The 27,993-nt window shown below is 37.2% G+C and overlaps 1 protein-coding gene across 4 annotated transcripts in view; it reads left to right on the top strand.

Annotated features, from left to right (window-relative positions):
• FUT9 (fucosyltransferase 9) overlaps positions 1–27,993 on the top strand; it is a 107,136-nt gene that overhangs the window by 62,415 nt on the left and 16,728 nt on the right. Inside the window, exon 1 of one of the 4 annotated variants that reach the window (XM_064649934.1) lies at positions 11,629–11,699. The exons of the other annotated variants lie outside the window; for them this stretch is intronic. Coding sequence (XP_064506004.1) covers positions 11,669–11,699 — 31 coding nt within the window. The 5' untranslated portion in view covers positions 11,629–11,668. Of the gene's footprint in view, positions 1–11,628; positions 11,700–27,993 lie in introns of those variants that run through there. 4 annotated transcript variants of the gene reach the window in all.

The following is a 27,993-nucleotide window of genomic DNA, read 5'->3' as shown; positions in this document are numbered from 1 at the left end:
ACAGAGACAGAGAAGTTTATAAGTGAAATTTTCACTGTTTATAAGTGAAATTTTCACTGTTTATAAGTGAAATTGCAAACCTGAATCATAGAGACCTTTACTGTTAGTTCTTGTAAATCATGTCTTCATCATTTTGCAACTTTAAAATTGAAGATCTCTAAAACAATATTTTAACTTATATGTTAAGAGGTTTACGTATTTATTTTATTTCCCTCAATACTCCTTTTCTCACCATCTGCTGCCAGATTATAATGAAATACAAGTGTAGTTCTTTCCCCAAAGCATTAAGGAACACTTTAGTGCTTTGTTTTTTTTAATTATGGAAAATGTCCCTTACCTATTCCATTCCTGTATTTGTAGTTGGACTCCTTTGAAAGGCAGTCATGCCTTCTTTGGTAGCACAAAAGTGTCAAGTAGGGCAGTTGCACAGATTCATTTTCGGTTTACACATTGTTTGAATATTCTAATTCCTGTGCATAGGTGCAGAAAAAAACTACCATTTTTGCAATGCAACTATTTTGATTGAACAAGTGTTCGAGTCTCCACTAGCTGTATCATTCATATCACTCCTATGTGGAGGACACACTAACAAAAGAACAAACATGAGCTGGTAAGAACTGCCCATTTGCAACATTAAGAGCATTTCACTTCAGAGAAAAATTCCATACAATTGGATTCAAGCATTTTATAATTCTCTAGAAGTCTTCTGCATATAAAATCTATGCTATATATACTTAATCTTCTTAGGTGGATGAGAGGGAAATGCAGCAAAAAGTCACTTATCTTGTGCTAGTTCTAATACTGCCAACTCATGTGTGTCAGTTTTAAGGAATAATATCTGGAAAGAGCGAGCAGGGAATAGCTGTGAGGAATATAGTTTGCCCTAATACATACCGATGAAAATTCTGGGGCCAACACAGGTCAGGCTTGTACTGTGTAGCACTGTTGAAATATAGCAGAAATATAAAGTTGCTATATATTCCCAAGACAACAGTTCTCAAATTCTAAAATAATATTTTCCATAAATCTCAGCCTGTCTTCACTGTGTAGAGTATTCTTTCCCTCTGAGCTCCTGTAGCCTTGGATAGTTGCCAGCCTGCTAGTAAATAACCTGATCATGCAATCCTTATCCAAACAAATCTGTTGTTGATTTTTATTAAGCCTGTTCTGTTATCTATCATATTTACCTACATGTAGCTACAATGTCTTCATCTTGTCCTACATTACAGCTATCTAAGCTAATGTTCACTTTTTTTGTTTTAGATTGAGGCACCAAAAATTTTAGTACTCATATGTAGCTGTGAAGAATGATGTGGATGTGTCTGGGTTTTGCCTTTTGCAAACCAAAAATGGGGCACTTGAATCCAAATTGTTTCAGAACAATATTCTCTAAATAACTACACAAAGATAATTATTGATTTATAATTACTCCTGTGAAATGTTTTTTCATGTACTTAACCTTCACACGTGAGTAACAGTTGGTAGAATTATCAATATGGATTCATGTAGATGATTTTTATAGTTCCTTTAGAAAGTTAGTACAATAAGGAATACTAACATCTTTACAGTATTTTGAATTGTGGAGAAACACAGAGTGATTCTAGTTATTAAATTATACCAAATGTCTGGCTTATATTGCAAATAATATTAAAATCTATTTTGTGTCTTTAAGTAGTTTAATTAAGAAAGTATAGATAAACTGCCTTTTTTGTGAGCTGAATAGATTTATATCATAACTAGTTAGATAAAAGCATATGAAAGAGCATAAGAAAAATTATATTACCAGTTAAGAGAAACAGCAAAAAGACCACCTCTAGGAAAAAAAACCCAGCACCACTGGGATCAGAATAAATTGGGACAATGGAAAAGAGACAGAAAACTGACAAAAATACAAAGTCAAGTTAAGATTACCCATGGATAACAACTGCAAAAAAAAATAGATATGGGGAATGCCATTTCATCTGGAAAGATAAAGGAAATGATCTGATCTTTTAAAAGTAACAGAAGAACACATGGTGGAAATGGCTTTCTCAGCTCTTTCAATGGGCAAAGTGGATTGACTGTCAACCATCTTAACAATGCAGGAAGAGAAACTACATGAGGTTGAAGCAGCAGATTTGTTTTATAAAAGGACTAGAGATTCACTTTGATAATTTTTTAAATTATTTAACTTTATATATGAGTTGAAATTATAGTCAGCAAAAGAAGATAAAATGGTGCATAGTTGTGAAACATTCTAGTTCTTAATAAAGACAATTATGTAGTATATTATATCTTTTTTTAATAGAGCACAAGTAAATTTTAATCTGTATTTCAATTATATTTAGATGCTTACTGGAATTTACAGAGGTGCTTATTGGTATTTTTGTGTGTATATGAACCATGAAAGAAATTATTAACAACCAGCACTTTAATGTAGGAGGGCTTTCACGTCTCAAGAGACTAGTCCCATTCTAGAGAATATCACGCAGTCTGATTCCCATCAAGAGGATTTACATAGTGTCAAGGTCAATAACAAACTGGCTTTCTTGAATGAAACTGGAGAAAGTTTAAAAAGGCTTACAAGACTTGCAGAGTTCTTTCCTGAAGAAAAGAGGGCTCTCCCAGCAGATCAGAAGCAGCTAGGGGCCTTGTCATTTGGAGCCAAAGTTGCCATGCTGGTTGTATACTTGAGTTATCAGGTAAGGGAGAAAAGTCTATACTAACCCAGATAAGTGCTATTGAAAATCCCAGTTCGGTTACTGAGCATCATATGTGGTACTTTGTGTCCATGGCCATCCAAATACTCTGTCTGTTCTCAGTGTTAAGGTCATGAGTAGTTCTGCTTAGTTTCAGTGCGAACATTCAGAAGGTTCAAATAGAAAATATAATAATTTCTAAGTTCAAGGTAGAATCCAAGCTTCCCAAGTGGCTGCTTCTGCTTTGAAGATGAGTGTTTTAGGGCAACATAACTACTCTGGCTTTATGCCTCCTCAACACAGGGAGAATTTACTTCTTATCTTTTCAATTATGTCCAGGTCAAACAATATATTTACTGAGTACCTACAATTGAGTATATTGGCTGGAGACCTCTAGAACACTCTTTCTTAGGTGAATGTTGTAAAAACAAAGCTCTGTGCTCCCAAGATATGCAGGACATGAGCCTTTCGGGCTTTGGTTTCAAACTGCCTCCATGTCTTTCATACTTTTGCCTGACAAGTTGCAACAGGGAAAAAAATAGAAGTTATCTCATCAATGTCTTTCCACAATGAATTACTGCTTGTTGGCTTGGTCACTCTTCACTGAGACTACTTGCTCCTACTTGAACTTGATGATCTTAAAGGTCTTTTCCAACCTTAACAACTCTGAGTGCTGTACTCTACAGTCATGAATCCTTGCATTATAGGAAGAAAATGTCAGTTAACACCTTATTTGGTAGCCAAGTTCAGGAGTTGGGTTTCAGGGCCTTTATTCTAGTTTCAGAGACATGACTACCTACCACCTGAAGATGCCTAATCATAAGAGAAATGGAGTTGTAGATTCACCCTCCTCTGGACTGGTTTAAGCATGAAAGTGTTTCACCTGCTGACAGATGCAAATCCCTCTTGTGCATATCTAGATGTCTCATTCATTCAAGGAAACAGAGACACCTGACTTTATATTGCAAACCCCACCCCAGGTGCTCCACTTCGTAGTGCGTTCCTCTCTGCAAACATTACACTTGGCTCTAAGTGTGTGAGTTTTAGGCATTGCAGAATTAAACTGTAGTTGCCTGAATCCTTTTCTAGTTCTTAAGACAAGTGACACTGAGCACTGTATTCTCTCATTCTCCAGTTTCCTTTTCTTAGAAAAAAAATAAGTACAAAAATTGCCACTGGAGTTGGATTATAATTGACCTTCTACAGAAAGAAAAAGCATAATTCTACTGAGAAAAGCCAGAAAAAAACCAGCCACTCTGCTGCCTGCAAAAATGCATGAAAGATGTATATGACTTCATAACAGAAGAAATTAGTCTTAACTCCTATGCAGGATTTATTTCAGAAAGTGTTTAATATTGTTTCACCTCAGAGATTAATGTTAAAAGTGAAGTGAGTATTTGCAGGATGGAAAGCCGATTTGTGAAATGTAGTCTGGGATGGAAACTTTTAGTTTAGGTAAGAGTTATAGTATGCTAGGGTGACGTTAGGGCTATTTTGCATTTAGATAATATATTTGTGATTTGATGGAGAAAAATGATGGGAAAATCGGTAAGGAAATTATTTAACTCAGGAGCAATGCAATTATTGAGACATAATTCATAGAAGCAGCAACCTGTAATTGGCTATATGCACCTGTTGGCTTCTACTTGTAGAGTATAAATGCATTTTATAAAGCTCCCTCCTCATCTGTGCTTTAAGGGTATATATCCTGTAGAAAAGGTCTCTTCATTAAAAGGGTCAAGGAGACAGCAGCTTCATTGTGGTGGCCACACTACAAACGGGGAAAGAGAAGACAATGCTGGCCTCCATGGCAGCCCAGACAGTATCCGCTCAAGTTCTAACACCTCAGAGGTTATGTGCAAAGTTAGTTTTCTACTCAGGAAGATAATAAATAATGCAATTTATTTAAAGACTTCAGATTGTTCAGGGTGTTCATTAAGCACAGGGAAAACAGAAATCAGTCTGGATACTGAACACCGTGCTGAGAAATATTTGCTCTATAGAAAAATCCTAAAGTACACAGGAAAGAAAGGGAATAAATTGAGGAGCAGCGGTAAGAACATTGACCTAGTCTGTGAACACAGGAATACTCTGTGTTTTTCTTACTGAGATGATCCATCCCTTTTCACCATCAGACTGGATTGCCATGAGGCAGTACTTGCAGATTGTTCAGGCAATCCAAATAGTATGAAAACCAGTGACCCCTTAGCTTTGCAAGGGAAAATTTTAAGTTCCTCCCTTTCCATTGCCCTTGTTGCCATGTTAGACCATGTTGGTCCTCCAAAGCAGTTTAAATTGTGTTTTCTTGCTGTTGCTGCTAAAGCCCTCATGTGCTCTCTTGGCTTTTTTAACCAGGCTTCTCACTGCACTCCTCTGCTCATATAAAATACAGCTGCCAAAATAGCCATGTCAGTTGTTATGACAGGCTTGCCTTTGCTCTGAAGCTCTATTTTCTTGTCCTGTTTCCTAGTACATCAGAGCCAGCCTTTGTGTTTTTGCCATTGCATTCACCTTGGAACATGTCCATTTTTATTCACTTAGCTGCTGTGGTCGCAAACACCTTTCAGGTTCCCTCTGGGTAAACCCTTTGTGCTACAATAGGTTCCTCAAATTAATCTTCCCAATAACAGCTAAGGAAAGAAAACTAAAAAAAGACCAAAAAGAGAAAGTTACCAAAAGAGAGTACTCTGATATGAATTCACCAGCAAATAGGATGGCTGGTACAGATCTATTTTAAGCTTTCTAAAGGAATTGAGACATGCGTACTTAAATGCATGATCTTACTTCCGTTATTTTTGTCTTATCATTCTTATTTTGTCTGCCATCATTTATTGTATTTTGGCTCAGGAAAAATACTTCTTGTGGCAAATTTTCCCCCTCCAAGGGAATGTTCATAATGCAAATACAATTTAATTTTTGTTCTGATGGAGTACTCCAGGAACTCCAAGAAAAGATATGTTATTACTATGATATTTTTATATTTTATTATTACTATGATATTATTACTATGATATTTTAGAAACTATAACTAAATGGTACATGATCCAGTTAAAGTATATATTTATAATGGAGTGGGTTCTGTGGAGAGATAGTTTTGAATTATATTAAAGAAGTTTGAGCTACCTGATGACCCAAATCAACTCAGTTATGTAGGGGGTTCTGTCCATCATCTATTACATAAGCAAGACATCACTCCTAACACAAAAGTGCAGGGCAACTTCCACTGAATAATAAATAAATATAAATAATAGTAAAATATATTGTATGAAAAAAAAAGTGTTTCTGATTTCCAATCTGAGCAAAAGTGACAATTTTACTGGTGTTATATAGCCTACATTAGAGCCATCAGGAAATAACAACTTCCATTTGCAGTCTTAACCCTACTATTTTTCACATGTGTTTTATAGTACAGCCACCATTCACATGTATTTAAGTATGTGTCATATAATGTAATGCACTCTAGTATTGCCTTTCTATATGTATTAGCTAACATTTAAAAAAAAAGTCTTTAAAACAAGAGCAGAAAAGCATCTTAAGAGCCTAATGTGAAATCCCAGTTTTGCAGATACAAGAACCTTACCTTTAACTATTCCATTTATGATCTATAAGAGAATCGAGCTTGCTAATTAGTCCCCAAGCTCACGTTTGCAGGAGGAAATTCAAAAACACCTGAAAAAAAGCATACGTTAAGCAACCTGACCTTGACTCTGTACTCCATACATTATGCTAGTGATGTCTTTGTAAACTGTTGTTTCAGCTGGGCTAATGAGTACAATTCCTAGACAAGATCAGACAGAGCTCAGGAGAATGCAGGTGACTCAGAGCTAATGGGATATCAGATGGAGCAAAAAAAACAAAGACACACACTCACTTTTGATTTCCCTGAGGTGCTAAACACTGAGAGAAAAGTCTCTTGGAAGAGAGGGAGTGGAAAAAAAAGTTGTTGGTAAGTATAGAGAGTTAAGAGAGTTTGTGCTGCTATGCATTTTCAATATTTTCTGTAAGAAACTGCTCAGAGTATCCAGAAGAGTCTCTCATTGCAGCAAGTAGCTGCTAATTCCATTTTAAGTTAGTATGTATTCCTGCAGTACAGTTTTGGCCTTATAAGCTAATGAATGCTCTAAGCCAAGTGTTCTTCAGCTGCTTGAAGGTAAAGGTGCGCAGCACGGTTGTTATCCTCTGGAGCTGCACTCAAAAGCCTGCTGTGTATTTGGCACAGGCCTGGCTATATCCTTAGCAGATCAGACAGTTTTCATGCAAGCTACAATACTTAGTTGAAATCCTTGGCCTACACACTGGCAAGCTGGGAATATTCAAAAGGCTTTGACCTCAGTTTTGAAGCATACTGGCATACTCCAGACAAAATCAGAGGCTAATCAAGAGGCATTTTACTGAGATAGTCAATGATAGTGAACTAAGAAAAAATCTTTTAGTGTGCATGAACCAGATAAAAATCAATTTTTTGCATATTTGTTATCCTTAAAACACAAGAAACCCTTATATTTAAGTCTGAAAATACCTAAACTACAACTGAAATATTTAATGGGTTCAAAATGACTAGAAAAGGGCAAAAAGGCTATGAGTTAACAAAACAAGAGACCTCAAGTTTTGCATGTTTGGTTATTTTTCCTGGAGGTCAGACTGGAGAGGTGTGACAGACACAGGAGAAAGTTAGACAGAAAGGAATGTAAAAAAGCGCTGAACATGTTGTGCCTTTTTGGTACTCTATTTGCATTTCTTCCTTCTGTTGCTTCAAATCACATCTGACACTTACTTAGTTATATTAATCTGATAGATTGCAAATATGTATCCAGGGCTGTAAATGTAATTGATGTGTTACAAATATAATCATACTGGTCTGAAGTTTCTGCATCCTGCCCTCATAAGGGCATTCCAAATTTTTTAACCTGTAAGTCATAAATAGCGGGGGGTTTTTACTTTGCATTCTTACTTTGCTCAACACATTATTCAACATTATTATGGTTCAGATCTGTCATTTTCACTTGTCATGGCCAGTGGCTGTGATGCCCATAGCTGTCATTCAATAATATGAAATTGTACTTTTTTCCTCCTTGTATTATTTTCTGTGAATTTAAGACTGGTCACACTGATAATTATTTTATTCTTTTTGAGCCAGACAGATTATGATTCTGTCCTGAAAAGACTGTTTGTCACAGTAAAACTTATTCATAGATTTGCTCAAAGCCCCATCCAATCTGGCCTTGAACACTTGAAGGGATGGGGCATCCACAGCTTCTCTGGACAATTTGTTCCAGAGTCTTGCCACTGTGATAGCGAAGAATATCTGCCCAACATCCAATCTAAACCTACTCTCAGTTTAAAGCCATTACTCTTTGTCCTATCACTACATGTGCTTGTAGAAAGTCTCTCCAACTTTCTTTTAGGCCCCTACTCCCTAGGCACTGGAAGTCTGCTCTTCTCCAGGCTGAATAATCCAAATGCTCTCAGCCTTTCCTTGTAGGAGAGGTGCTCTGTCCTTCTAATCATCTTCGTGGTCCTGCTCTGGACTCACTCCAGCTATGTCCTTCCTGTTCTGAGGACCCCAGACCTGGACACAGTACTCCAGGTGGGGTCTCACAAGAGCAGAGTACAGGGACAGAACTTCCTCTCTCAACCTGCTGGCCGTGCTCCTTTTGATGCAGCCCAGGATGCAGTTGGCTTTCTGGGCTTCAAGGGCACATGAAAGGCACAAGACTGGAGTAGCTTCAGAACTATTCCTTGTTTGACTCTTTTTCATGTTATAGAATTAGCAGGACTTTATTTGCTCATCAAGGCAAATAAATACAAGCTTCCCCAGGCAGCCAGGCATGATGATGCTTGCTTACTACTGGGCGGGATCTAGGGTTAGTCAGAAACAAAGTTTCCAACTGCAAAGGTGATACAAATACGAGAGATTCCAGCCACCAGTGGAAGATCTTTCCTATATGGCGTTTAAATAGGTTAGGGTATTTAAAACTATCTATTTTTACACTGCCACACTCAGAGTTCACAGGGAAACTGAGGAAATAAGAGAGGTCATTTAGACGGTTTATTAAAGCTTCAAGAACCCAGACAGCTTCTTGCACATAGCATAATCTGCTTGTAGTGTCATTGCAAAATCATAGGCTAATTCCTGTTTGTTACCCCTGTGTTAAACACCATAGTGGATGTGTCCCAAGGCTCGTCCAATTAATCTTCCTTTTACAGGGGACATCTTTGTTCATGAAGACATGAATCAAATGCATTTGTGAAAATTTGCTATTAAGCTTTGAGGTTGATATACTCCCCTTTTAGTAGCATCATCCTCAGACACTGGAGTAGCATAACTAAAATCATTGTATTTCTCACTCTTCTGTTCTAAATCTGCTGGGTGCCTTGCTAGGATATAGTGGAATCTTGCTTTCTCTTTTTTTTCCTCCAAAGTAGTTCCATGAGCTCATTGTTCTCCAAATTTTACCTCAGGTCTACAGCTAAAATCACTTTTCCTTGCATATATGTAGGGAGAGACCACAGCTGAGCTGTGAGCTAACCCAGGCTTTGCTGTGTGCCCTGCCTGTGATCAGAAGCAGATGTTGGTAGAAAGGACTCATCCGATAAGACATGGTCACAGGGATAGCAATCATCTACTCAATGCCTCATGCCTTTTATAACCAGAAAGGATATATGCACCTTCTTCTAGGCTATGTTGACAAGTAAATCAGGTGAGAAGTTCCGCTTGCTCAGCTGCATTAGATATTTAAAGTTGAAGACCTTTTTCAGCACACCTAAATTCAAAGTAATAATTCATGAAGTATAGCCAATAATGTAAGGAAATTATTAGAATTAAAAACACCTTTCACCCCTGTATACTGAACTACATAGGAAATTTTTAAAGATATTTGTTGTCAATTACTTCTTGATTCAAAATGGCAGTACTGGTTCATCACGAATATTATTCTGTAATTTCTCTGAACAATTAATCAGCATCAATTACAGTGCATTTGGCACACCTTTGGAGCACATATGTAGACTTTTTCTTTTAACTACTGCTTGCAAGGTTTGCTTAATGTGCTATCTGAGGCAGCCAGATTCAGCAGCTGTGTAGGCCAGACTTGTGCTTCAGGACCTCATCACCTTCAAAACAAATCTTGTCTGTTGCCCATGAATATATTCACCAGCTCGACCAGAAGCAGAAAATTGTAGGGGTTTTTTCAGTCTCCAAGACCTGCATGCTAAGCCTGCAGACAATGTGCTCTGTGCTGTTTTGGGGGGGTTTTATACTGTAAGATTGTGGTAAATATCTGGAAGACACTCTTTATTCATTCTTCTGTGGAACTGGCAAGTACAAGCAACGAAGGTAGACTTGAACAATATTGTTCTCCACTGCTTCTGGGAGTAATTTGGGAATGAATTAGATTTAAGAGACAAGAGAAGGACTTTACATTTGTTGCTCAATACATTTCAGGCAAGGTAGTTCTTGGATGCAGGACTATAAAAAGTAAAGATTTTTGTACAGTAAAATACCCAGGGTCAAATATCAAAGCTTGCTAATAGCAAAAGAATATTAATCGGTCCTCATACTCTGCAGTTCTATCTGTATTCTTTCAGAAGATATAAATATTAAACAATTAATGCCCACAATGTCTCAACAAGATGACTGTCATTATTTCCATTTTATAGAAAAACTGCAGAGCAGAATAATTAAATACTTTGGTTAATGTCACAGAGTAGGTCTGCTGAAGATGTGCAAATATAATCAAACTGCTGATTCCCAGTTTGGCTCTTTAGCTGAAGAACAGATTTTTTCGGCAACACCTCTCTCACTCATTATACATCTCTTGCATAGTCTAAATTAGGAGCATCATTAAGAAGTCAAGATAATCACCTTCCCTCCTTTTTAAAACTATTTGCTATTTTATATTGAATAGATCCGAGCAGTTTTCTCATACGATTATAATGGCAAAAAATCTAAACACAAATCTGAAAAGAATCACGCTGCTTCTGCATGTTTTCATGCTATAAACAGACAATAACACCCACAGCAATCTTATTAAGACAAAGATTAGCAAATACAAAGGCTAAATTGTATTCTGTTTTCAAACATATCAAAGCCCTAAAAGACTAGCATTTACATTCTCCTTTTTTACTTTTTTTTCCAAGACATTTTAAAAAAACCTTTTGTGATGAAAATGAAGACGCTGTTTGAACCAACAAAACCTCTACATTTTTCTAGTGAAATGAGAGGGTAGTTTTTAATAGCATGATATCCAACAATTTCTAAAATCTCACTTTCAAATGTGATATGAAGCATGTAGAAGGCATGGAGAAGACAGAATTTGCATGTAGAAGGGATGGAGACGACAGAGTTTGAATGCAGGAATGTAATCGCTTAATATAATACCCAGAAACTTTAGAAAATTACCCCTGGCATAATTTTTGAATTTGTAGGTTCTGGCATAAAAGGAAAACATTTGACCTATGGCTACTTCTGGAAATATTTCATATAGAGCCTAAAGAGTCAAAGTCTCATTGGGGATGACTTAGCCAACTACTTCATGTTCTTAAGTTCAAAACTGTGGGTCATTACACCTTCTCAGCTGCTATGCAACATTCCCATCTCTGGAGACCCCTGCACCCAAGCTGTTAGCGAAGTCTTCAGCATAAATGTCTACATATTGGCTCCTGAGATCTGACGAAACCACACACCTTTCTACTGTGACTGAGCTTTCAAAAGCCCAGGGACATCCTATCACCCTGCTAGGATTCTCAAATCAAAATGTATTCTCCCTGTACTACCTCACACCCCTTCACCATTTCTGGAATGTGACAGAGCTTCACTAAACTCAGCATGGAGAGAGAGGAAAGATATCTGTTTGACATGTAACTGAAAATGTTAACATATGATGTCACAAGATGTGGTTAAAATGTGTTTTGTTTCAAGTTTTAAAACATATATTTAACCCTTCTGCAGTCTGTCACATGAAGCTGCTGTATTCTAGGATGCACCACAGATGGAAGACTTTCCACAACCACAGTGTTCAGGTGAGGTTCACTTTCTGCCACAGTAGTTAAGTATTCAAGTCTCACCTGTGATGCACAAAGACCTTAATTTCTGCATTCCTCCTTACAGCCTAGTTGTTAGGTTTCTTTCCTAGAAGATAGGAAACCAAATCAAACACAGATGTTATTTGGATTTGATTATCCTATTCTTCAGAACAGCATTATAGACAACTGCTTCTTACATCCCTGCCAAACCAAAAAGGATTGACCTTGCTTCATCCACTTGACTCCAAAAGAGAATTAATAACTCTACATCCCCCAAAAAATAAGAAATAAGCATCCACTCTCCCTCCCAAATAGTTATTTTATGAATTACTTACTGAGAGGTGTCTCACTCCTTTAATGTGAATGTAGATTATACAACCAGCTTAGAAAAGACACCTAACTTTTAGAATATTGAAGTCCCAATTAAAATGCCTAGGTTAGTTTTGAAAATAGTGATGGATTTCCAATGCATACAAATGGCAGGTGCTTTTACAAAGTGCTTTAGTTCTTCCACAAATAGTACACTAATGAATTTCACTGATCTTACTGTTTTAACTTGCAGAATTCTGCAAAATATAGCAATAGCCTAAACTATACCTGTTTTCAAAACCATTAGAATGTATTAAATTAATGTGACCATCACTATGAGACTCAATTTGTAAGAGTTTTTTTCTGTATGAAGGAGTTTCATTAAGATTCATTATATTTGTTTAATTTTTAGTCTAAAATTAAGTGATTTGTTTATACTAAGTGTAAAACAGTTATAAAATACTATGTAAGAAGCTTTCAAAACATACTTTTATGTATAATTCTTTGCAGAGAGAAATGGAAACCCTTGCTGACCCTTAATATTTAATCTTCTCATTGTCACAACTTCTTTTTTTCTTAGCTCTCAGTTTTTAGCTCCCACAGAGAAAGAATTCTAAAAGGAAATAGAAATAAGGGTCTTCATTTATCCTTAATATCATTATTCCTAAATTTATAAAACAATATTGTGACTTTACTAAGAGCATATTCTTACAGATTTTCAATGGACAACTTCAAAGTTAAGATACAGAAGAAAGAATTACCTGTGATCATTGCTGTAATTCATATGTCATTAAAAAGATAGCTCTGAATTGGAGATCGTGTTTTGGGGACATGATCTGAAGTAGCTGAGAGAAGAAAACTAAAGAAGGAAGTTGGGGTAACTTTTGTCTTAGAGACAGTGAAGTCCATCACAACCAAAAACTTTATAAAACTTCTCAAAATATTTCTTTGTTAATGTATGTTAATAGCAATGTGCCACAATGGCATAAATACACCAATAACACGCACTAAGAAATTAACATGGGACAGATCTCCATAAACACTTTTTTTTTCTTATGACTAGCTGCTGCAGTCTTATTGGTTTCTTTGGATTTAGATCCGTGCCAGCTAAAAAAACATTTGAAACATCTCTGAAAGTAATGAACAGAAGAACAGAGACTGCTAATACTTTCTACTCCTATATTTCAGATAATGAAATGAAAGATTGGATCATTTTCCTTTGAAGAATATATCTCTGCTTAACATTTGCTGTCTTATAGCATATTGATTGATTTTTCACCAAGTGTCTAAATGTACAGTACACAAAGGGAGAGAAAATGTAAAAGTAGTACCTGTACTGCATATCAGCCAAGGGTGCATTTTCCTCTGTACCAATCAGTTCCATTTATCATATCTATTATATGATATCTTCATATCATCTTGAGACTAAGAACTGCTTTTTCCAGGCATTGAAGTCATACTAGAATAGAAACTGTGTTTTGCCAATCTAGAAAACTTGATGTCAATAAAAGAAAGTGAGCAAAGTCTTTGTGCCCAAGTGCTATGCAGTGTATATGCACCTGTATGTGCCTTCTGTGAGCAAAGTGATGGCCTCATTGCCATTTTGTGTGAGGTGATAGAAGGGCTAAGGAACTGTGATTCATAAGGACTGTCATAATGTCTATGCTGTATAAAATCTATACTGTATAATGGCTCTGGCCATGCTCAAGAAGTGAGCCAGCTCTGCTCTGCATCAGTGCAGTCAGCGCTCCCATGCTGAAAGGTTGGGTGCGTTACCTCAGGTAGATTACAGATTGTGCTCACATGAGAACTGAACTAAACTGGTGTACTTTGGTCTTATTTGGAAGGCAAACATGTTCAGGTTATAATCCAGCAATATGGACCTACCAGAGATGCAAATCAGAGTTTCTTCTGCAATCAGTACAACCTACTTTATACACTTGACATGACACTGAGATTAGGAAGAAATTTGATAGATAGCTTTTTGATTTTTAGTTTTCCAGTCTGCTGAATTTCATCTGCACTGTCTTGCAAGCCCAAAGCTGTCACAGATCCCAATTACTCACTTAACAGAGGATTCAGTCAGTACAAGAGAAACAGCCTCAGTTATATGGTAATTTCTATATGTACCTTCAGAAGGCTTTACAAAGAAGGCAAATCTCTTTGGCTTCATTTTATGTTTGAGGAAAATAAATCAGGCATAAATCTGACTTGCCAATGTCCCCATCACCTGTCCCACCATTCAAGCAAACCATATACAATGTCATCAGCTCTCCAACTGCTAATAGGTTGCCCATTTCTAATCTCTGTCAAAGTGTCATCATAGCGTCTCTTTTATGGTGGTCTAAAGTATGTTGCATATGTAAAGAAATTAAATTATATTTTGAAAGTGTAAATGAGTTTACAGTGAAATAAACTTCTCCCTTTTGGTATAGAGGGAGTTTTTATTTATACAAGATAAATCTTTCCTTCATGGTAAAATTTAACACCAGTTCAGTCATTATGCTTTCCATAGTTTCTGGAAAAAAAAAAAAAAAAAAAAAAAGGCTTGTTTATAGGCAGCAGCTCTGTCTGATTATTCCAGCATTCCCAAACCCATGGTGTAACAGTCAACAATCCCTTGGGAGCAATCTTAAAAACTAATATATTGATTAAGTAGTAAGATTGACAGTCTGAGGAAAAATCTGTGGAAGGGACTAGAACGTGAATGTAGAGTGCATGTGCATTTGGGACGACTTGCTGCAGATCAGTGTCCTATTCAGCTAGACAGTTCTGATGGCTGAGGATGAGGTTTTTGCCCAAAACCAGATCCTAGATCTGAGAACTCTGTAAGCGTGCCAATTTTTTTTAATAGAATAGAAAAAGAGGCACTTTAAATTTTTTTTTATGTTTCAGTATATCTTTCCCCAGCAGAATAGAAGTATTCCATGTATTTTTGCAGTTTCACAAAATAAACCCATTCTTTGTATTTCTAACATTTTAGGAGTGAGGACAGTGGTTTTAGAGCTGCTAGCAAGCACTAGTCATTGCTTTTATCAAATGTGAAGACAACAACGTGTACACCATTTCCAGGAAGAGACAAGCCTAAGCAGGAGTCTTTTTTTTACCAGTGTTCTCACTGCTAGAGAAATCAGGGGATGGAACTCTCCACTACTAAAGTTCACGTATCATTTTAGATGAAAAAAAATCCAAAAACTCTGCAGAAGATACTTCACCACATATACTAACTAACATAGCCCTAACACACAGCAAAACAGGACACGAACCTTCAATTAGTGGCAAATTTCTCTAAATTATAACAGTTATTCTGTGACAGTAAATAGAGCTAGAGCTGCTCAGACCATATCCATCTCACATACGTGATGAGTTCCAAAACAGAGAGAATATCACCCAAACATTTTCCTCCTCTTGGCCTACTCAATCGCTAAACCAGTTCCTGATGAGGGGTTGCAGCCTAGTGTATCCAACACGATTTTCCTCCAGACACTCCAGTCTGCAGTCATGGTTCAGATCCATGTGTCGTAAAAAAAATAAAAAGGAAAAAACAAATTAAAAAAAGGCATTTGTTTGACACTGCTTTAGACCTTCCACTTTAAAAGTCCTCTGCTTTGAGAGAACAAGCCTTGAGTTATTTATATGGTATTGGAAGTATCTTGAAGTATTGAAACTTGGGAGCTGTTTTCCTACAGTCTCATAATAGGATTTCTTGCAATCTCTATTTTTTTCATCTTAATTTTTGGGGCACAACACATTAGTTTTTCAAGCTTTGTACTGCAGTTGTGATTCCTAGAAATGTATCTCCTTGGTAAAATGGAAGCTCTGTGCATTCACAGTGCTGCAGAACCCGGGAACCTCAGGCTTCCTGGATTTAGGCTTACCATGAAATTTAATTAAAAACAATGGTGAAAACATTTCTAATACATTTATGATGTGGAATTTCTTTTTCTTTTTTTTGTTGAATTCAAATGCATCTATGCAAGCATACAGAGAAGATACTAACGGACATAAATTATATTGTTTTGCTGTTTCTTTACCATCCTTCAATGTTATGGGTCTTTAGGGATGAGGTGCACCAAAGTCTGGCAATTCTCATCCCTATTTAACTCACTAGCTATCTGAGCCAGAGCAGTTCACAGCCTATTGTTCACAGTTCCTGCCACGTTTAGCTATTCAGATCTATGTTCTACAGTGTGCTTGGGAAGTTGAACAAGCTAGGATTATTTAGAAATGTTGTTCTGCTTCTTGATTGCAATAATGCTACTTCCCTCATCAAAGACATTTTGATTGGAAATCTTCAGTGAGAGTCACAAAGGACAATGTTGGTGTAATTAGGATGCTAAAATGACAGTGGCAGAATGTTGGTTGAGCTGTGGGAATGACACTCAAATACTGGTTTTCATACTCTGTATTTACAATGGCAGTACACCTTCAGACATGTTTTGTGATAGCAAACATCTACCACCATTATAATAGAGAAAGCGGGGCTTATTATTCAGGCAGTAACAACAACTTTCAAAGCTGCCAAGCAAAAGGCAAAGTTCTGATGACTGGGGACCAGGAAAGCCCACATTTGTGGACATCTACCCATATCTTTTTGCCCTTAGAAAAAAGTCCTTCTGTTACCCTTTCCCAAGCCTCTCTTTGGAATTATTCTGCTTAGGAGATTTTGATGGAAAAGTTAAGAGAGAGAGAGCTAAGAATTGCCTTCACGGTATCATTTATTTATTAACCTTCTCTTGCTTTGATTTATCTAAGTGATTTTTCTCCTTGGCAGTGACAGAAGGAATTACTTTAGTGTGTTTCACTCATTTTGATAATAGTTATTCTTTATATTATTCTGTGGCTTTGTTTATTATGCTGCTTTTTACGGCATCATAGCTTGACCAGTTTGGAGTATAGATATCTTGATAGCTTAGTGGTCATATTTACACTGTGGCCAGCCATTAGGGAAAGTTTGAGAACAGTGTTTCCCAATTATATAAACCTATTGAAAGTTTACAAACATATATATATATATTTTAAATATATATATAATATGAACATACTGAAAGTGGGGTCCAGTGTGGAGCCCCACTAAACGTAAGAACAGGACCTGAGCCAGATAAATGTCAGGCCAGAGCAGGCCTCTGGATCAGGCATACTGAGGAACATGGAAAAAAGCAGCTTGGTGGTTCAGAACAGCATTGTTTGGTGACACTGCTGTCACCTGCCAGTGTCTTCCAGATGATGTGAGAAGCAGGACAGAGAGGGAACTGGGGTTGGGAGCAGACAGAGTTGGACACAGTCAGAAGAATATAATGCCTTTTATTTCAAAGTAGGTATTTGCACAGTACTCTACACAAAGCCTGCAATCATAGGTCCAGACAGTGTGTGCAAAATACCAGTGTTATAACCAAATTCATGGGATTTTAGTTCATGCTCATTAACTGGATAACAATTACACCTGAAAGTGTCAGTGATCTAGATCCTGCAGTCATTTTTAATTTGGAGTGTCTGCTGCTGAAGGAATGAGGACTAACTCTAATCATGAATAATGAGCAGAGCGAGGCTGGTATGAAATGCATGTAAGATTAAGGAAGAAGTCTACAGGAAATGGCAGGAATGTAATGCATGCTGCACCATGTCTACATAAAAGTATCTAGCACCGTTAGTGAATACACTCATAGGCATGGAAATTAATTCTGCATAGTAAAGAATATAGTAAAGCCATGACTTCTGCAGTTCTGATTTGATAATACAGAATAAATAGCACAGTAGGACATCTATATAGTATGTCTTTAACAGAAAAGTAACTATCAAGAAACTGCCTCTATTCTGACACGTTTATTCTGGGCAAGTCTGGAGATCCTGTCTCTCCTGCACACTCTTGAAGTCTTAAGGCTTCCAGTTATTTAGCATTACTTGTCTGACTGCTGATAATGTTTTCCCTTTCTCAGAGGAACAGTACTAGGAGAAAAAAGATGCACTGCTTCAAAGTCCTTTTCTCCCTGTCTTCTCCCAGGTCCTTATTCCATCAATTTCCATGTATGTAATAATTGTTGCTGGATTAACATGCTTTGCCCTATCAAGAACACTCAAAATTCTGTTGATATGCCTTAAAATAGGTAAATGCACAGAAAATAGCAAACTCTAAATGATGACAAAGGATAAGAAAAGCGACATCAGTAGCATTATTTGGATAGTTCAGTAAGTTGTTGGAATGTTGCTGGAGCTGACAGATTTCCCTAGTTGTTGCTAATTCTGAGAAATGGAAAGGGAGTAACATTGTCCCAAAAAGAAAAGAAGTAAAGATGAAAACAGGGTCAGAAGAATGAAGAAAAAGGAACAGTAGAAGTAGAAGGGGAAAAAATAAGAGAGGGGCAATCAAGAGAGGGGGTCAAGGCTGTTGGTAGGAACCGTGATGCCTGAGGCTGTGACCATGAGGAGACTCAGAAGCATTGTACATGTGCATGCACATTAGGCAGGTCCTTAGAGGTACCCTTACCTTGGAAGCATGGTACTCCTCTGGGTGCTTGCTGCTAGAGTAACAGTTGCTGAGATGCATTTCTCCCACCCTTGCTCTCCTTTAGAAGGTAGTTCAGTTGTACAGCTTATGAGAAAGTTGTGATGCCACTGTCCTGACAGCTTGTGGCATGTATACCTCTCCTCCAAGTCTGAAATCTTCCAGCCATTTAGGGAACCAAAAATTGATATCTGGAATGACTTCTTATCTGCAAAATTTTTAATGCTGCAAATGTTCTCTTTCTGTTCAGGGCAAAATTGAAGTCTTTCAAACCATTCACTCCCTAATGAGGTCCTCTGACATTAAAGCAGCTATGGGCTTTCCTGAAAATTTCTTTAAAATCTGACAAAAATACATCCCTGAAAAAAAGTTAACAAACCCAAATTTCTCAGGGTAGATTTTTGGTTTGACAAACTGATAATGGACAAAAAAAATTAAACATTTTGTGATCAAGTCTCTTTGAACTTTCATAGATAAAAATATAATTTCAAGCACAATGCATCAGAATGCAAAATCGTTTGAGAACCAGTTTATGAAGAGAGAATAGGAAATGAAGGACACTTAATTCATCTTGTCCAATGAAAACAAGAAAGTAATTTCCACCAAAGTTTATAGCTACTGTCCAGTTTCTTCTGAGTTTGTTCTCAGCTAGCAGAGAAAAACAGGTTATACTCTGCAGGATTTTGTAAAAGAAATTTTAAAAAATTGCTCTGCATTTCAAACAATTATAGCTGTGGGAAGGTTTTTATTTTTCTTAAATTTTTTAAATCAAGCTATTCCAAAGCTAAATTCTGTGCCATATTTGCCTACACACTATCCCTTTCATGTAATTTCACTTAGATATAGCAGCTAAATAAAACAGTGATGTAAAATCCCAATGGAAAAATAGATCTAGCTAGAGTAATCATATTATCAACACATCAGCTCTGCAAAACTCTGTCTTGCTTCCTTGCACAAAATGACAATTTAAAGTATCTTTCCAGAAGTCTCCTGGGAGATTATCATATTTTATTCTCTACTTAGGAAAAAAAAAATCTTAGAGAACCTATTAGAAGTCTCCTAGTGAAATACTTGCAGTTCAGTTCAGCATTATATGCCAGTTTCAGAGAAGCTGAAATGTAATTTATTTCATTTTACTTTCATCAGCAAGTAAAGGTCATCCATCCAAAACCAGCTTTTCTGGATGCACACATTTCATTTGTTATCATTTTAAGTAACACAGAGTGCAGTCAAATTCCAATATCTGTCAATCTAATGCAAGTTCTGTTAAATAATCTTTTACTTTCTATTTAACTGCTTATACCATGAACATTGAATAAATGCTTGCTTGGCACGCGAACAATCAGCTTAAAGCAGAAAGACTGCTTTTAAAATGTAAGGAATTTTCTAACTATTTAATGATTAACTGAAAACTATATTTTCCAGTTATTATTAAATTATTTGGAATCTATAAATCTTCTGCACATGTAGCTACACCTCTACACATCCAAAGTAACTCAATATTTAAAAATACCCCTCTGATAGTCAAACACAGTCTTTCTCCTCCTCTGTTGTAACAATTACTAATAACAGGTGTCATTGAGAGCTCACTAGGAACTACAAACAAGCACAGAAATAATTTGCAGACACACTGACTATGTTAATTAGGCTTACAGCTAATATGTCTTGTCAGGTAATTTTTGTTTCTTTTGCAAAAATACCAGGTCTTGGCATGTTTAGTTATTCTTGTGACTTTGTTGCTATGGTTGTTGTCTGCATTAGTGATCTGCATTGGAATCATATTGCAATTCTGAAATAGACTCCCTGGCTACTTCCCTTGTCGGTCTGGTGGTTCAGTTCTTTACATAATTTAGGTGTGCAAAAACTATTTTCCTTTCCAAGAAGAAGTAGTGAGAGGCATGGTTTCAAAACTTCTGTAAAAGTTCATGAGGATATTCAGCTCCAAACCAAGAAGAGGGCTGGGCCACTCTGGAGTCCTGTAGCATGAACCCTGCCTGCATTCAACCACAGAACTTCTAAAACAGCCAGAGCTCCTACAGCAGCCTGAAAAGGTTCTCATACTTCATAAAAGGCCATCCATTTTATAACATGCTATATATATGTTCTCTTCTTCACTACAAGCTGCCACCAGCAACTGCATCTTCAGGGTGTTTGCCATTTCTTCACCATGCAAGAAATAAAATCCTGAATTCACTTCAAATACATGCTCAAACAGATTGACAAAAGGTAGCAATGACATCTAGGTTTTCAATCTCAAGTTTCTAATTAATATTTCTTGCTTCTAACAGTTTGAAATAAGGAATTTTTTTGTGCTACATGTTTAAAGGAAGCAAAATGCATTCCGTTAATATGTATATTACTCGTGGTGTATATATCTATTATGTAAGCACAGGTTAGCTGCCATCTGCTGATTAAACCAAAATGAACACCAAACCAAGTTACAAAATCTCCTCCCACCTTCATATATATTGGTACAATGCCTTTGTTGTTCTGTCTTGGCCAAACTTTCTCTAGTGGTAAATCAGTCTGCAGGATGAATAGATGAATATATCTCTGGAAAAAAACCCACCTCTATTGCTGAAGGTCCTGCAACATGATCTGGTTAGTAAGAGAGTGATCCTACACAGAAGCTGTGTTCTGCTGCAGATACATTTTTCAGCCAGGCATCCAGTCTCAGCGCTGCTAAGGAAGCAAATTGGATGTGTTCAGGTCCTTGCCTCACTCTCACATGCAGAACAGAGCAAAACAACTGCTTCTATGAGTACAGAATCATTTCAGTAGAATAAATTCCCACATATTCTACTTACACTTTAATCTTCCCTTTTGGCATTGCCAAGCATAATTTCAGAACAATAAATAACAAAACCAGATGCTAAGGTGTCAGGCATGACATAGGAACCTGAATAACTCAGAAAATAATCAGAAAATATGTAGAAAAAAATCTTTGAAAGACTTTATTCTAGCATGTCCTTAGAATTTTTTTTAACACACTCATAAATCTTAGACCTTTTTATTGGCTGCTAAAATTAATCTACTAGAAATAGTTGGTTGAAAACAATTATATCTGACTTCTTCATGACTCAAAACCTAAAAGCGAAGAAAACTTGAAAGAAACTGACTGGTAATAAAAAAGAAGCTGATTATAATTGCTGATGCTGAAAATGCAAAAAGGGACGGAATATGAATGAAAACTAAAATGGAATTTTATAATCCTATATCTTTAAAACTTTCTATTCATATAAGTTACGTCAATAAACATGCTTGTTTGCTTAATGGAGAGTAAATCCACCCCATTCCCCCATGACATATTTCGTCATCATTCTAGTCTGAGTGACTGCCTTCTTTTCCCTGCTAGAGTTTTTCTGAAAGTCTCAAGGCAGATTTCCCATCTCCAGCTATTTATACAGAGGTCTCGTGCATCTCATGAGATGCAATCTTCAGGATTGCAGTCTTCAGGATTGCAGGTTCGGCTTGCTGCTGTGCTTCTTGCTAAAAGAACTATTTGAGAGCAATGCCTTCTTTCTCACCCTCTCTGATAAAAGAGTCAAGATATATAAGAAAAAGATCTTATTTCTAATATAATAATCCCTGTCTCCACTTTCTGCCTCATTTTCCCATCCACTCCTCCTCGGCTCAGTGCCTTAGTGAATTCCAATGCTCTGTTTTCCTCTATTCTAATTGCCAGGATGGCAGTAATAGTCACTCCATTGCCCCCTGCACATTGCAGAGCAGTCACTATATTGCTTCTGTCACATTGCGGCACATCTCATCAGGGCAACACAACAGGAACACATCTCATTAGGACCACTGCCTCTCTCCACAGCCAGCAACTCAGGCAGTGGTGCCCGATACGTTCATAAGGGTATGTGTGCCTGTGTATATACCACATATGCACAGGTGTATTTAAGGGTGTGGACACAAAGAAATATAAGTATGTATAAGTATGGCCAGTCTTCACGAACGAAGATTTGGGAAAGGTCATTACCCTTCGAGCCTGCGCAGTGGATTTTTTAGGTGAGACACAGTGTGCGCTGAACTGAGCCCACCCTTTAATCCTGAGGTTCAACTGCCAGGGCCAAGCGAAGCTCGGACAGTGGCAGCGAGGTCCTCAGGACTTGGGTTTGTTTAGAGTGACCTTCTCTTAGATGGATGGCCTTACAGGGCTGACGAGCATCATCTGCCCGGAGGGGTTCCCTGACCGGGAATCAAATCCGGGCCACGGCGGTGAGAGTGCTGCATCCTAACCACTAGACCACCGGGGACCACCACAAAAAAATATAAAGCATAATTGATAAACACATTTCAGGGAACCTATGTGCTACAAATGCCACATAAACAGTGTATGTGTGTGTATATGTATATACGTATATATATAAGTATGTATTAATATTTATAAAATGTTGCAGGTGTAAAAACTGAGAATCGCTTCTAACAGGTGATTAAATCTTTCCTGAAGTTACAGACTGTGCGTGCCAATGTATTTATCTGTATAGGGGAGAGTGTTTGTTATTTGTACCTTGTTCAAGCATTTAGATTCCCTGAGCTCTGACTTACATCTCTTTTGTTGTCTCCTGGGTGGCCTTAGGTTTTTTACTTCTAAGTTAACTTTAATCACAAAGGAATAGCTTTTGAGCCCCTTTTTTTTCTCTTCTTCCATGTTGCTGCAATCAACTGAAAGAACAAAACCTTAACCATACTGAAATTAGTAGAACTTTTTCCAGTGTTTCTGTGAGCAAGATTTCATCTCTGATACTCCTTATCTTTCAGCAATTCTAGCTTTATTGATAGAATTTCAATTTGTGGTTCTGCAAAACAGATGTGGTTTTTCTTATTTTAAAGATCAAGAGGTCATTAACTTTAATCTGATTAAATCTCCCATTTCCCTATACTAATTTACCTCATCAAGAAAGTTAAGATGTGTTTTCAGAGATTTGAAACTGTGCCTTTTGCAACCGGACATGTCTATCTCGTATTGGTCTTTTTAGCCACCAAAGCACTTGCAACAAACGTGGGTAAAGCCCTTCCCGAATCTTAGTTTGCAAACCTAGCCATGATGATGATGAAACAAAGATACATAACAAAGATATCTGATATAAATAAATGTAATATGACTATTTTCTAGTGAAGTTTGTTTGAAGGAAAATATTCTGTCCCACAAACTCAACTGTTTTGATGCAAATTTAAGTTGTAGTTGTCAAATACCTGTTCAAATTTTCATGATACTGCAAAAATTACTTTATCTTTCTAGGACTTGATTTCCACCCCTTCTTTACTCCACATAAGGTAGTTTCACTAATAATTTTGCTTGTAAAACTCCAAAAGATTCTTTAGGAAAAGGCATTTCAAAAGTCAAAGTATTGTTATCACTAGAGCAGCATTTTATTTTGCTTGTATGGTTCTTTCAATTGGTATAGATTTTAAAGTATTTTATTAAAGAATGGGAAACTTCATTACTCTCATGCCATAGATATCTATGAGATATAAAGTGATTAATGCCTAACTCAAATTAAATTCCACTCAACTAAACTCGGGTTAAAGTGATAGAAGAGCCGGGAAGCCCTCCTACCACTTTGTTGTCTGTCCTATATATGAGACTCATCAGGGTACCAGAGGGCTCTAATTGCCCTGGTAAAACTCTTCTGTCCTTCAGCAGACCAATGTGCTTGTCAGTGAGATAACAAATCCCTAACATTGTTATTATTGTTTTCAATTAAACTCCCTTTATGAGAACTTATAATAAATATATATTCTAGCAGGAATTCTATTTACTTTGGCTGAGAGTAAGTCTTTGTGGTACTTTAACATTTGTTTTGTGCGACATTTGACCTCAGCTGACCACAAAGACCAAAGGCTGCACTCAAAAACTAGGTTTTTATGCTGAGCCTTATGTTGCCGTGGGAGTTAGGTGCTGAAAAAATCTCCCGGAGCAGTTAATTAGGGGTGAGATAAGAAAGGGTTTATTTACCAAGGCAAAGATGTTACAAGACGCGCGCAGGCCGTTCCTGAGATGTTACATTTTATAATACCATCCATCCAATCCCAGATGTGTCCACCCTGTGGCCTTTACTCTGGACCGCCCCGGGTCCACCCCCTGAGAAATGGGTCTGGGGGCTTTCGGGACCCTCCGTTCATCCCATCTTCATCAGAGCACAAAGAGTACATAGTTACCCAGTTCTTGACTGTATTCTGTGGTTTAGGCCCTGATATGCTGTTCTGCCAACAATCTAGGCCTTGCCTTGACAAAAGACTAAACATTTCTGCTGTATTGGGGGGTAGGAGTGATATAGGGAGCATAGAATGCGGTAAGAGGGTTAAGGAATGTGTAAACAAGGGTGCTAGAGGGAAAGGGACAAGGGACAAGGGAGGGAGGATTGCTGCTTTTAGAGTCTACTTCCACTACTTATAAAACTTATAAGTATTAGAAAAATAAAAACCATTAGGGGCTTAAGGCATCACTTAGCAGGTCTAGTCCTTAGCCCAAAAGCTTCATTAGGGTGACTAGACCACCTATCTAATGTAGGAAATCAGATAGGCACCTAAGAATGGAGGCACAGACCACAAAGCAGTGGGAGGCTGTCCAGAACAGGACTGGGATGTGTATTCTTCCATCCTTCAGCAAGACACATACAGTGCTCTGAAGGAGTGAATCCTCCTTGGAATTCATAACTGGGAATCCTCACTTTAGAGCAGAGAGCTAGCCCCTTCCTTTTATGAAGAAATTGGGGAATAACAGCTTTTGAAACACAGTCAGGAAAGCACTCACAAAATACAGACTGTTTTTTGTGATCTTTCCAACAAAGGAGATTTAAGCTGCCTCTTCCACCATCTCTTTACAGGATTATAAACGGCATAGGGAAGAAAGCTGAGTCTACGCTCTAGTGTTGCAGATGTACCCTGGGCATAAATCATTAGGGAGTCAATAGGCAGGAGGCAGAAAGAGGTCGAGGGAAAATTGTAGTGCCTTGATTAGCAACTAGGCCACCAATGAGGAGGAAAGGATTCCTCACCTCTAACCCTAAAGCTCATTACACATTGTAAAATCAACATCCCTTGCTGTCTAGGAGCTAGAAAATCCTTAAGGAAATTGAAATATCAAGCCTGAATTACTCATGCTGAAGAAAGATTCATATCTAATAGGTAATAGCTTCAATTGCTGCAAAAAGGACTTCATCCTATGCCTGTTTCTTTTAAATTCAGACAAACAAAAAGGAGCTGCTACCACTGCATTTAGGATGGAGTCTGCTCTTGCAGGCACATCTATATCCTTAGGCCTGAGAGCTGGGGTAATAGCTAGTTTATCGATTTTGAATGGCCCTTCCCTGTGAAGAATGAGCCCCTTCTGGGGATATGCTGGCACCAGGCAGCTAAGAGCACAGGAGACTGTAAGTTAGAGGGCCAGAGAGAGTTTAAGCATTACCAGCCCTAAGAAGAGAAGTTTTCAGGGTTGGATTTTCAGAACTAGATACCAGAATTTCCCTTGATCCCTACTAGTAGTGCCTGTTTCTGATTTGGGGCTTCTTAGAAGTAAGGATAGCCTAATCAACCAGGAGTTTAGGTCCTTCATATTCTTTTAGTCAAATTAGTCCTACCCACATTTGCTAAACTGTGTTAACTGCATGGATTCACAGGCTATTTGAAAAGACCTGCCATCAACTTTCTTTACACCAGTGTCCTTAAAGGAATACAGAATTAAGTAATGCTGACCTGGTTTTCTTACACTTTTTCAATTTATTTCCTTTGCTCCCCTGCTTTTTCCTTCTATTTCCTCTTAGCTATCTCTGCAGACTTTCTTTAGAAAGTTACATTCTGGGTAAGATTGCTATATAAATTCTTCCTCATATATTAAGAAAAAAGGAAAACTTTCTTTCCAGTTTTTAAATACCTAGTTTTAATATGTACAGTAAAGTTGTACCAGAGAAAGACCACAGGCTGCAAACCATAAGATGGAAAAAAGACTGCTTGGCAAAAGATATAGTAAAAAAATTTACATTGAATTGTTACTGTAGTGGCAAAAATTTTGCTAATTCATTATTGATTTTTTTCTCTTTTCAGAGTAGAATAATATATGACACTAAAACCTCGTAATTGAACATTAGAGTCAACTGCTTTAACCTAACACTGCAAATATTTAACTCCACTTTATAACAAGCATAAAAGGAAGACATCAAACTAAGAAATAGCAAATAGCTTGAGTCTTTTCAAATGAAGTATAATCTCTGCACTAACTGCTGTTCTGCTTTGTACAATGTATTGTCAATAGCCTGTGCAGAATATTCTTCACTCTCATATTTTAACCTTGAGAGTTGCTTTCAGAGACATCGGTGAATATGTTAACCCAGATAGGAAGTAGTAAAAAGAAAACATCACCTTAGAACACGTAGAACATGGTTGTAACTACTGGAGGATTTTTTCAGATATTTGTTCCTTCAACCCATTCCTCTTTCTCAACTGAGGGATTTCTTTTTTTTCTTTCTTTTCTATGGAAAAAGTCTTTTCAGTGACTTTTGTTAAGCTTTACATTTCTTAGCTTGTTATACTAGTAGTTCCAGCTCTCTGACCTTCCTTTTGTTATGCACACAAAGAGACACTCCAAGAAATTAACAACTGGTTTCTCTCAACTGCAATTTTGTTTTCTCAGAAGAGTGTGCAATTTGAGAGGCTTAGGGATTATTTTTGTTGGTTTTATAATATATACTATCTAAAATATGTATTATTTTTAAATATGCTTTCATTCTTGTTTATGTCAAGTTTTAGGTTTGGGGAGATTATATTTTTGCTTCTGTTTGTGTGCATGCATACCTTTAAAATTCTTATTAGGAATGTTTCTGAATTTACTTTATGGGCACTTAGATCAGATTCTTAAAACTCTTCAGTTCTTGTTTTCAGTGTCCAAAGTTGACTAATCTTTATGGTGAGTTACTAATTTGTTTGCTTCAGCAAGACACAGCATTTCATTTAAGAGTCTTTGTTTATAATCACCTTCTATTTTACACCTACAGCTTATTTCTTTGAAATGTTTAGCACTACCAACACAAGTCAGCTTGAAAAGCTAACTATTGATACACAATGGGAAAATGATTGGTGCTGGTTTTCCATTGTTTTAATTTAGTGTTGGTGTCCTTACACTCACAAGTGCTTTACAATGCATCACTGACTTAGACTGTACTTTTCCCAGATGGAAAATAAGCAGCCATTGGTTTAGGCACCCAGTACCTTGTTATATGGATTTGTATTCTCTATACACAGACTTTAACCTGAAGTCTTGAGTCACTGATGGGCTTTCAAGAAAGCTAGAAGTGAGGAGCTCTGCTCAAGGCATTTAGACAACAGTGAGCAGAACCTGGATAAGGACTCTTGGCCATCCTGAGTCCTGTTGATCAACACTTAGTTACCTCTTTGTTCAGAATAGTCAAGAAACACAGTTCTGTTTGTTATATTTGTAAAACAAATGCCCATCCTTCCACCTGTGAGGAAATTTAA

Source organism: Pseudopipra pipra, chromosome 3 (assembly GCF_036250125.1).
Source record: "Pseudopipra pipra isolate bDixPip1 chromosome 3, bDixPip1.hap1, whole genome shotgun sequence".
Lineage (NCBI taxonomy): Eukaryota > Metazoa > Chordata > Aves > Passeriformes > Pipridae > Pseudopipra > Pseudopipra pipra.
This window is presented reverse-complemented; position numbering and strand designations above follow the sequence as displayed.